General features: G+C 29.7%; 1 protein-coding gene across 1 annotated transcript; it reads right to left on the bottom strand.

Annotated features, from left to right (window-relative positions):
• Positions 1 to 1,794: 1,794 nt before the first annotated feature.
• On the bottom strand, positions 1,795 to 2,971 carry LOC114401565. Its single transcript, XM_028364103.1, has 2 exons — positions 2,639 to 2,971; positions 1,795 to 2,556 (listed from the first exon to the last, which is right to left on the bottom strand). Exons 1-2 carry the CDS (start codon positions 2,891 to 2,893, stop codon positions 1,876 to 1,878), a joined length of 936 nt encoding a protein of 311 aa, XP_028219904.1. The 5' UTR covers positions 2,894 to 2,971; the 3' UTR covers positions 1,795 to 1,875.
• Between the last annotated feature and the right edge of the window lie 9,801 nt (positions 2,972 to 12,772).

Here is a 12,772-nt window from a genome sequence, read left to right as displayed (position 1 = left end):
CCTTAGTTTTTTTAACTATCTACAATGACAAACTATGGACTTAGTCATTATGGTTTAGTGTCTAAGTATTTTGGTTTAGTGTTTAGGGTCTAAGCCTTAGGTTTTAGTGTTTAGAACTATGGGATTACGGCTAAGTTTTTTAAAATTGAAGGGTTAGGGTTAGTTCTTATTTATTTTTAGGGGTTAGGGGTTACTTCTTATATGTTATGGGTTAGGGCTAATTTTTTTTAGTTTAGGTCTAGGGTTATGTTTTTGAATTTGAAGGGTTAGGGTTACTTCTTAATTTTTTAGGGGTCAGGGGTTACTTCTTATTTGTTAGGGGTTAGGGTTTAGTTCTAATATTTTATGGATAGGGTTAGTTTTTTTGTTTAAGCGTTAGGGTTTAGTTCTTATATTTTAGGGGTAAGGGTTTAGTTCTTATTTTTTATTTTAGGGTTTAGTGCTTATTGTTTAGGGGTTCATGTTAAGTTCTTTTTATGTTAGGTTTTAGGGTTACTTTTTTATTTATTTTAGTGGTTAGGGCTAACTCATGTATAACGGTTAGGGTTTAGTTTTTTATTTTAGGGTTAGGGTTTAGTTGTGAAAATCTTAGAGTTAGGACTAATTTTTAGTGGTTAGGGTTAGGGTTTAGTTCTGAACATTTTAGGGTTATGTTTTTTATTTGAAGGGTTAGGGTTTAGTTCTTGTTTTTTAGGGAAATACAATTACATTTAGAAGTTGAAATAAAATTTCTTTTTTTTAAGGGTAAGGGTTTAGTTCTTATTTTTTAGGGAAATACAATTACATTTAGAAGTTGAAATAAAATTTCTTTTTTTTAAGGGTAAGGGTTTAGTTCTTATTTTTTAGGGAAATACAATTACATTTAGAAGTTGAAATAAAATTACTTTTTTTTAAGGGTAAGGGTTTAGTTCTTATTTTTTAGGGTTAGGCTTAGTTTTTTTATTTTAGGGGTAGGGTTTAGTTATGAAAATTTTGGAGCTAGGACTAATTTTTAGGGGTTAGGTTTAGGTTTTTTATTTTAGGGCTAGGGTTTAGTTGTGAACATTTTAGGGTCATGACTAATGTTTATGGGGTTAGGGTTAGGTTTTTTATTTTAGGGCTAGGGGTTAGTTATGAACATTTTAGGGTTATGACTAATGTTTAGGGGGTTAGGGTTAGGTTTGTTATTTTAGTGTTAGGGGTTAGTTATGAACATTTTTGGGTTATGACTAATGTTTATGGGGTTAGGGTTAGGTTTTTTATTTTTGGGTTAGGGTTTAGTTATGAACTTTTTTGGGTTATGACTAATGTTTAGGGGGTTATGGTTAGGTTTGGTATTTTAGTGTTAGGGTTTAGTTATGAACATTTTAGGGTTATGACTAATGTTTAGGGGGTTAGGGTTAGGTTTGTTATTTTAGTGTTAGGGTTTAGTTATGAACATTTTAGGGTTATGACTAATGTTTAGGGGGTTAGGGTTAGGTTTTTTATTTTTGGGTTAGGGTTTAGTGCTGAACATTTTTGGGTTAGGGCTAATTTTTAGGGGTTAGGGTTAGGTTTTTATTTTAGGATTAGGGTTTATTTCGGTACAGTTAAGGGCTAAGTGCTTATATTTTATAGGTTAGGGTTAGTGTTTCATCTTTAAGGGTTATGTGATACTTTTTATGTTTTATGGGTTAGGGTTTAGTTCACATTGAAGTTCATCGTTACTTAGAAACATTAGTTTTTTCCCTTTGGCTACCTTTGTTATTTGCTTTAGGGTTCATTGATTATTATAGTTTCATACGCGACATAAATTCTATCCATAAGTAAGCCTTAATAAACTGAATATCATACATTACGCCATGAATGTCAAATTACAAATATACAACAAAGTCTTAATCAACGGAGACATGCAAATCATTCATTTTGGTGTCCGTGATGCCGTGAGGATGTGCCACATGGTCGATCCCATCTTCGTGCTTGGCGATCAGGATTTCTTCTGCCCCGATGCCTCCCCGCTTCTTCTTCGTCAGCCTCCGCAGAAAATGCGTTACGCAAATCAACACCGAATAAGTCACCTGTATTAGGTATTTGTCCCGGTACATTCCATTGTGTTCCTAACGGGGCATTAGGTGTTGGAATTGGCCCATGATATTGTTGTGAAGGGGTCATTGTGGGCCATGAAAATTGAGCTTGTGTTTCCGCAAAACCACCGAACGATTGCTGGGTTGCAGAAGTATCAGTGTCATGACCCTGAAAAGGATACTGATACATCTGTGTCGGATACTCAGCAAATGTTTGTGGCGTGTAATACATTCCATGGCCACGCTCCGCCATTTGTTGGGAATATTCTTCCGCTTCAACAGTGTCCCTTCTTCTGGCTATCCCCTGAGTTTCAATACTTGACTGAAGCATGTGAAACTGTTGTGCGGGAAATTGACGCTCTGATGCGGGACCATGTGACACTGGCTCAGTGACTCTCTCTTGCTCTTCGGATAAAATTGTAATTTTTTCCACATAAGGCACGAGATCATCAAATGTGCATGTTTTCCTCCCTTGAGGAGACACCATGTATTGTAATGCCTCCGCAACTTCACCCTGCATTTGTAACGGTAACAAAATTAATGGCCATCACTAAATAAAAGTTCAAGTTAAAATTTGAAAAAAAATTAAAAAATACCAATGTAGCCGTCTTTGCATTTTCTGGGTCAACAAACATCTTTGTCTTTCGCCTATACCAGACCATGTAGTCCGAGTTAAAACTCAATAGGCCTTCTTGTCGGGGATAAGCGTCGACCCTAAATGCATGGCGATTATTCCACTGCTGAATCATTGGGGCGAACAATTGTCCCCAATTTTCGTCATGTTTCCCCTTTAATGTTATGCCATGAATGTTTAGGGGTTGTGAAGGAGACTCTGGAACTGGTTGCTGCATCCCAAATTGTCTCAAGACTCTGTCCGGTTGGTGCCACTCAATAACTTGGAAACAAATTAGTGGCACCACCGCGTACCAGGCGAGACTTCCGACTAAACAAACGGGAGGCAAGAATGACATAACGGTTGATGGGTAAGGCTCCCACACAAACTGCATATAACAACATAGTTGTGAACATTGTAGTAAAATAAGACATATAATTTTTTATTTTACAAATACAATAGCATGGTTCTTACCTCATGACGTTTCATAATATCGAACTTGCGACGAAAAACTTTCACATCATCATTGCCGATATGTTGGTTTCCACGTCGCAGCCACCTACAAAGAATAAAATTTAATATACCCTAAAACCATTTATTCTATTAAAATGAAAGACGCTGTTAAAAATGACTGACCTGTGCCCTAGTGGTGTATTTTCTATGTGGGAAGGAGTCCTCTTTGGAGCCAACGTGGGACATCGTTCCCATGCCCACAATTGTAGTAAGATGCACATACCTCCGATTGATTTAGTTTTATAATCAGTGGCACTGCACATCTCTCTGTATAGAAAACTAAGTACGGCAGCTCCCCATGCATATCTGCCACATTGTTCAAAGTCACGTAAAAATTGAAGGTACCTTACCGAAACTCTGTTACTGGTTTTGTCAACGAACAAGACACCTCCAATAAATCTCAGTATCCATGCATGGGCAAACCTTCGTACTTCTTCTTCGTCGTCGTCATTATTAATTTGATCAAAATGGTGAGCCAGCCAACTTAATTTAACTACACTACCTTTAATTTCACCTTCTTGTGGTCTGACTCCCAATAATTCCTCACATAAATCAGCCCAATCAAGATTTGTTGGGCCGATTAATGGTAAACCATCCACACTTATACCTAACAACACAGAGACGTCTTGTAGAGTGATAGTACACTCTCCGCATCTCATGTGAAACGTATGTGTTTCCGGCCTCCATCTTTCTATCAGAGCACTAATTAGTGAGACATTTATTTTTAAGAAACCCATCTTCATAATCCACCCGAAACCAGATTGTTGAAGAAAAGGAAAAATTTGTTCTGGAATTTGTTCTTCCCCTTGATACGTGGGGACAGCTCGTCTAATATGTAATTTCCTTTCTTCTTCCCCATTCCAAACATGTTCTGAAACATGCTTAGGTTGCATCCATAATACATCAGTATCGATGGGGCCAGATTTAATGTTAATATGTGATGAAGATGATGATGAAGATGCCATTGCTACTGCAAAATAAAATATAATACATGTGAAGAAAAGTTTAATTTATTAGTAAACTTTAAATATATAACAATAAATTTGTAAAAAATCAAACTGGTCAATTTTTAATATATTCTATACATAAATTAAAATACATGTGAAGAAAACTTTAATTTATTAGTAATTTTTTTTCTACAATTAACAAATAAATAATTGAATAAAATATGGACTAACAAATTATTTATAATACAAACAAATATTGAAATGCAAAAAATCATTTCAATAATATATATACAAAAATAATAATAATATACAATGTATCATATATTCAATCACTTAAATTTTCTAAAACAAATAATATTAACGTACAAATTAAAACTAACAAATAATATATATACCATTCTAACTAAAAAATAATTAACTTAAATAATATTAAATTATCAACTCATTTATTTAAAATACAAAATTATAATACTAAAAAGATAAATTTACGTGTGTCAAGTGTCTAATATTACAATTATTTATTTAAGTGTCAAATATTTAATATTACAAAAACTAAAAATTTACGTGTGTCTAAAATTTATAAATATATACCTAAAGTTAATATTAACTTGTGCCTAATACTAAAAAATCTAATATTACGTATGTGTATGATGCATGTATATATATTTATTAGACTAAACTATCATCCGTCTAAATATATGCCTAATACTACAAAGCTAATATGACATGTATAAAATTTAAGAATATACACAACTAAATATATATACACGTAATATTTTTATACTAACTAAACAAATATATAATATTCTTTTCAATTATACTTATTTATACAATTTTTTTACGAGAGATTAAGTTATAAAATAATTTCTTATTTAAAACTCATAAGAATAATTAGTTTGTCAACCCCATGCAAAAGTACATCATATATTTTAATTCTACCAATAATTAAGAATACAATTAATTTAGATTCTATACAACATATGTAGTATACAAATAAAATAAATTTAGAAAAATAATTGAAACAAGTTGATAAGAAAGAATAATTATTTTAGAAAACTTTATATTTCTTGAGTTAGAATATATTTTATTTTACAGATATTTCTAGAATTCATAATAAAATTCTCATTCTTTGATAAAAAAAAATTAATAATAATATTCTATGCTATGCTGTAATTACTACTAATACTAAAATATTATATACAATAACCAAATAACATCTAACAATATATACAATAACAATAACTAAATAAAATTTTAATTCTAACTAACCAAATAAAATTTTCATACTAATTAACCTAACCAAATAATATTTTCATACTAACTAACCTAACATTGAAATATCTATTAATACTTAAAAAATAATAACAGAATAGCTACTCATATCAACTAATTTAAACTTAGAACTTTTGTTAATAATAACTAAGCTACTATTTAAATACTAACTAACTTAACTTAGAATATTTGTTAATACTAATATTTGTTAATACTAATACTAACTAACTTAAACTTATAATATATATTAACATATTTACTTACCAGGAATTTATGTCCAAGATAAGGCTAAGGGCACTTCAAGGAAGGATGAAAGCACAGCAAGAAGCACTAAATTTTAGAGAAATTTGAACCACGAACACAGCACAACAATCACAACACAGTACAATAATCTCTCAAGTGAAGAAGAAAGAAAGACAAAGCAAACTCAGTAAGGGAAAAACGTAAGTAAAGAATGAGTTCAACATTTTTTTTATAGCTGAAAACTTAAACCCAACGTTCAAAATTTTTTAACGTTCACATGCTTTTCAGAATGCAAGTCTGCAAAGCCTTCAACGTAAACTGAACCCTAGGTGCAGTGCATGTTTCAGTCATGTGAACCCTAGGTGAGCAGGCTTCTCATGCGTCCCATCAAGGGAGCTGAAGGTGTCCCGCAGGCAGTACTGGCGGCACCACCTTCTCTCACCTGTGCCGCAAACATCATTGGCGGCACCCACTCTCTCACCTGTCCCGCAGATGCCATCAGCGGCACACCCTCACCCCTCTCTCCTACTCAGCACATGTCCCGCAAGTGGGACTAGCGGTACCCTCCTTACCGCCATTGGCACTGGCGGTTCAAGCTTCCCGCCAGTGTTAATGGCGGCACCCACGTCGGAAAGAGACCCTGCATGTTATTTGTTTAGAAACGAACCCCCTTTGGTAAATTGTTTGTAAAACAAGCCCTGTACGGTAAATTTGCCGTTATTGGCCCTCAAGTGTTCTTGTCCGAAGGATCATCTTGAGTCGTGATTGGTGGCGATGCGAAGGGTGATAGTGAAGGGAACAACAAAGAAAATGAACGGGAGCTACATAGGGATGATGCTTGCATGACACTAAAACAATAAAAAAGATTTTTGCTTTGTTGTGCCTCTCTCCGACGCTACTTCAGCTATGCATTCTTTGATGCATGGTTGTCTTTTCTTTGTGGTGCGACAATGGGTGTTAGCGGTGGATCTGGGTGAGGTTATGCAAAGGGTGACCGACCACACTAGAGATAATGATGACATAGAGGGTGGTCACAGTGGGGATAATAGAGTAGATGTTGTTTGTTTGTCTTCTCCCTGTGGTCGCATGGTGGTTGCTGTTGTTTGACATTGATTTTGAAGGTACAAAGATGTTGTTTAATGGTGTCCATGACCATGGTGTGTTACAAATAGTGAGCGCTAAAAAACGCCACTTTGTTAGAATTTTACTTTATTTTTTATTTAATTTTTAATTTAAAAACAATAATAAGTATAGCAACGATTATAAATCGTCATTATTCACAGGTGAAAATCATTAAAATTTGCAATCTTAAGTTCTTAACTACGTCAACCTCATCAACTGGTTGGAAGGGACCTAATTGAAACAATTTTAACAATTGAAAGACCTAATTGGAGCATTTTAAAATTTGGGGATCAAATTATATATTTTAAACAATATAAGAATCAAATTGATAATTAAGTCTAATTTTTTTTCTTCAAAATCTCTCTCTCTCTCTCATTCTTCATACGTTAAATCTTTCTTATAATTTTGTTTGAAGTCTCAAATTTTTTTGATACAACTTTAAAAATTAAATTCAGCCAAGGCGAATAACATAAAAAAAAGATTAATTATATTTGTAATCTTTATATTTTAACCTACATATGATTTTTGTTCATGTATATTAACTATATGCCTTTTAAAATTAATTGATAAATTGGATTTTGAATCCTAAATTATGCTAAGTTATTAAGGAAGTGTGATAATGACACCTCCATCTTTATTTGTCATTTGACAAACTTAAGAATTGTTGTCTAAAATTGAAGGTGGAAAATAAGTTAGGTTAGTCAGGTCTATTCGCCCAATGAAATGTAGGTTTAGGCTTTAAAATATGAGTTCGAATTATATGTAAGCATCTATAATTTGATTTGACCAATGCTTGATAACTACACATTGGACAGCTTTGATATCAATTATTGTGCGTGAGATTACACTAATGAACCAGGAGCACATCACATAAATATACTGTGGATAGGCAACTTAGACAATGATTTGAGGTTCAGGCAATATATATATATATTATATTTAAGTCACAATGAACCAAGAGCACACTACACAAGTAATTAAACTGTTGTCATATTTTATCTAAAATCCTTAAGACATTAGATTTTTGGATTTTTCCATTTATATATTATTCAATTTGTCAATTTCTATCTAATGTGTGACTTCAGTTTCAAACTTATACTCCAACAACAAGTATTGAGGTCATAAATATATCAAGGCTTCATGTATTTTAGACAACACATTTCAAACTATGGACAAACAACTTAGACAATGCTTTGAGGTTTAGGCAATAATTATATATTATACATTTAAGTCACAATTTCACATATTCTCAAATATTTTAGGTAATATTTTTTTAAAAAATAAATATGGATAGGATTACTGGTAAAAATGCTTCAACAGTAGTTGATTACTTTATAAAGACTAATATCTTTTACAGTTGGCAATTGGTCTTTTACTTAAATTAATCTCATTATGAATTTATTAATTATTATTTCTAACTAAGTATTCAAAAGTCTTATCGAACATCTAGCAATGAATATTCTTTTAGAGAGCAATCAAGTATTCAATAACTTATATATTAATGATAAAAAAAATAAAAAAATTGGAATCAAAATATATTATCCTACAGAAATATATACAAGATGAATAATTTTTATTTTCTTAACAGTGATATTTGTAATAATTATTCTTCAACTAGCTAGTATATAAAAAAATATTGAATACTTTTTAATATTTTAAAATGTTAAATACATCATTTTCATCTAATATTTATAAAAATATCAAGATAATAAAAATGACGAAATAGTCCATGCCGAAAAAACTCACATAAAAATGAAACATTACAAACTCGATAGTTGATATCAATAAATGCCCTCTTTATAAACAATGCAATAAAGCGTTAGGTTGGCTCCTAATTACCTGTAAATAGGTCATCACCATGCATTAGTTACTGATTCCTTAGTCTACCCATTTCCCTGAGTAATTTTCCATTGCGAAATAGCATGTATATCACCTTGCCAACCTTTTGCCCATGAATCATGGATTTCTGTCAAACACCCAACAAATACTACAGTAATAAATATCCTATCTGATAATTCACACAATAACCAAACCCCATTGCCCAATCAAAGTAAGAGCACAAAAAGCATTTTCTTTCCCTTTACCTACTTTTCATTCACACTAGAACCAGATAGCTTTGTACGATTGAAGCTATAAAATGAATATCAGTTGTGTGATGCAACTAATGACTCTACAATTTTTAATAGATGACCTATAATGCCTTGTTGGATAAAGTGATTAAATAGCTAGTGGACTCATTATAATTAATTAGTACTTTAATACGTGTATTTTTATATAATTAAAAATTATAAAAAATAAATATTTTTAATATACAGGTTATATTATAATTAAAATTTATAATAAGTTAATATATTTGAATGTATAAAATATATTTTGCATTTACAATAAATAATTGTAGTTATGACTATTTTTTAAGTATTAACCATTTCTTTAAAAAATTATTGGAACTCAATTTAAAGACAGATAAAAATGGTAGATTGAAAGATATACTATCATATAAGCAGTAGTCAAGAAGGTCAAATATATAATAAAGATAAAATTATTTAATATAATTTTAACTAATTGTGAGAATAGTATGTAAAATGTACGTCCAAAAAAGATCAAAAAGTTTAAAACATATAATTAAATATAGAAAGTGAAAATATTATTTTTCAAATTATTTATTCTAATTTATCACATATAATATAGATACTAGCATCTATTTATTGGGAAGAGTAAATAATATTTTTCAAAATGGTGAAATAATTTTCTTAAGACAGATTTGGTTGCTAAGAAGAAATTAAAGATAAACTTTCACTATTTAAAATGAATCTTATATTTTTCTCATTCTATTTTAATTTTAAATTTTTTTGTTAATGTATTTCATTCTCTTCAATTCGACCAAACCTATCCTTAATAAGTTTTTTTTTTTACTCAGATTATCGACTCTTAGCGTGCGACAACAACAAAAGTCAATTGAACAGGGGAAATATAATCTAAGATTAAAATAGTAGTTGTGGGTCTCTCATGACCATCATTAGGAAGACTAAAGACAGAAAAGTGAAAACCACTTGTCTGTCTTAGTTTGTTTAATGGGGCCAATGATATTGGTTGGTCCGTGTTGAGAGGGCAACCGGAGAAAGGCTCAAAGCTATGGCTTTCCAATCATTTTCCTACTAGAACTTTCAACCGACATCAAGCCCTACTATTACCTTCTATGCTTTTTAAGTTTTTACACAATTTAACATGAATTTAATGGATATATTCCAACAGTGTAATAATTTTACACCATATATATATTATTTTAAAATAAATATTTTAAAAATTAACAAGCTTATGATACATATGAGTTATAATTAAATGATTATGAACAACTTTTTTTATATTATGTGTAGAATCATTTTCTCATTTAATGTATATTTTTAATTTATTATTTTGTTTTTCCTCAATAACATGTTCTGCATTCTGAAACAGGTAATCATTATTATGCACTTCGATACTTTAAATTTTAGAACTTTTTGTAGTTTGGATATTACTAATAATTATACATTTTTTTAAAGTTTTTTATTGTAAAAAAATATATAATATGATTTGATGTGCCTGTGTGGATTAATTTTTTTTATAAAAGAAATGATGAAAAAAAAGACAGTGTAAAAAATTATTATTTTTTAATATGTACTATATTTTTATAGACCATGATCTATTTATTTGTTACTAACTATTCGTATTCCTTGTTTCAAATACATTTAATAATTGCTTAATAGATAAGCATTTAACAGTTCATAAAAAAACATTACTGAAAAATGTTTGAATATCCTTAGTTCCTAACATCTGATTATTGCGTAAGAAAGTACTAGTAATTTCTATCATATTAGGAACCATATTTAGAATATTTAATGTCTTTTATGACAGATTTAATAGACACATTTATACCTCAATATATTTAAAATAATCATTAATTGATATATTTAATAAGATTTTTATTATTTTTTGAAAAAAAAATTCAAGTAGAGTTAACTTCTATTAATCCAATTCTGTTAGTCGAATAAGATACTTAAAGTATTATAAATTTATAATTTTTATAGTCGATTATTATATATATATATATATAAAATTAAGTCAACTCCTCCCACCATCCCCTTTTAAGTAATAGAAAAAAATATTATGTATGAAAAAGAAAATGGTTCAAGATCCTAAACGAAAAGGGAAATGGGTAAAAAAAATAGTCGATTATTATACATTCATTTTTTTTTTTGCTTTAATCTTGTATGCGTTCATTACATTTGAATTAGTTATTTTTCTATTAAAACTGTTATTTTTTAATTATATGAGTTAATTTGAATAATTAATTTAAAACAAACTTCATGAATAAATTTTGGTGTAAAAGAATTAAATGAAAAAATATTTGTTAGATTTGAATTATTTTAAAAAATATTAAACTTTGTATTTGAAAATTTTTATATTATTAAGACTCCATTGAAAGAATGAAAATTAGTAATCTCCATTGACAAGAAATATATCTATCTAAAGATTTATGATGACAAGGCAATTACCAAATCTGCCAATCCACACACACACTAGAAATTGACGTACCCGGAGAACTAGGTTTCTGAGTGATAGACCTCCGGTACTCGATTATATTTGTGACTGGTTTTGTAGAAAAGCTTTTCGAAACATTAATTTGACATTTCTCAGACATGTTGGTTAATGAAAGATGAGTCGGTTGAAATAATTAGTTAAAAAGTATGGCCTTTTTCTAAGATTTTTAAAAATGATTTTATGACAATTTTTTAAAGTTTTTCTAAAAGGTACAGTATTATATATATATATATATATATATAAATAATATTTCATACATGATATTTCTCATTCGTTAGATTAAAACAAAAAGTTAAAATTAAAATATTTTAAATTTAAATTAAAGTTTCATTTAATCATAAATTTTTTATAAGATTTATCAAACAAAAAAATTAAATATTTAAAAATTTTAATTTACGTCAAAATCATCGCAACAACTACTATTATTGTGATCACTGTTATAACCATCGTTGTCATCACTACCGTAATTGTCATGTCGTCGCAACCACCACCGCGATCACGATAGGGATGACAGTGACAATAGTGATCATAACAGCAATTATGATGGTAGTAACAACAACCACAGTGACAATCATGTTGGTGATGATGACGATGGTTATAGCGACAATCATAATGGTGGTGGTGATTACGGTGATAATAGTTGTAGTAACAATCCTGATATAAATTAATTCTTTAAAATATTTGATTTTTTATTTGATAAATCTTATAAATATTTTATGATTAAATGATGTTTTAATTTAAATTTCAAATATTTTAATTTTAACTTTTTATTTAATCTAACATGAGAATAATCATTTTCACACTCAGGTCACACAAGAGGATGATTCTCCTATTAAACGTATTATATATATGTGTAAAAACTTTTAGTTCTTGATATTATCATTTTTACAAATTAACAGTTTTTGAGATTTTTATATTACATGTTTAAAAAATTTAAATCCTTTCTATTCAAGTCAACACATTGTTATTCAAAGTAAAGGAATAAGTGAGTTTATTGAGCATTGGATTTCTAACTGTTTACAAAAAAAAAATAATTAGAATAATTTAATTTTAACAATATTTTATTCTCAAAAATTAATTTATAATCTTGACTGATGATACTTTAATGTTAAAAATAAGACCCAAATTAGTGCCTTTTGAACTTATGTTTACAAAAACATATTATGACATTTAATATGTAACTGCAAAATTAACATGGAGTTTCATCTTTTACTCTCCCACCTACACGTGTCACCATCTTTGGGCCACATACCCTTTGACTTGGACGACCATGGTCGGAAACCTACACCTCTTGATATACGTTTTTCTAAGGTAACCTCCCTTTGATTTTCTATGCGCCTTTTAGGGTATTAATTTATAATAAACTTGTACGACTAATTAATATCCCTATATTTGTTTATTTGACCTTTCTATATATCTTGACCTTTTTCCTCTCCAAACAT

Source organism: Glycine soja, chromosome 20, assembly GCF_004193775.1.
Source record: "Glycine soja cultivar W05 chromosome 20, ASM419377v2, whole genome shotgun sequence".
Classification (NCBI taxonomy): domain Eukaryota; kingdom Viridiplantae; phylum Streptophyta; class Magnoliopsida; order Fabales; family Fabaceae; genus Glycine; species Glycine soja.
This window is presented reverse-complemented; position numbering and strand designations above follow the sequence as displayed.

What these genes read in the sequence shown, in the direction of transcription:
- LOC114401565 (XM_028364103.1), bottom strand. Translation starts at nt 2,893, where the DNA reads ATGCAGCAACCAGTTCCAGAGTCTCCTTCACAACCCCTAAACATTCAT. An exon ending in ATGCAAAGACGGCTACATTG is followed by an intron (nt 2,557 to 2,638) that starts GTATTTTTTAAT and finishes TTACAAATGCAG; the next exon opens with GGTGAAGTTGCGGAGGCATT.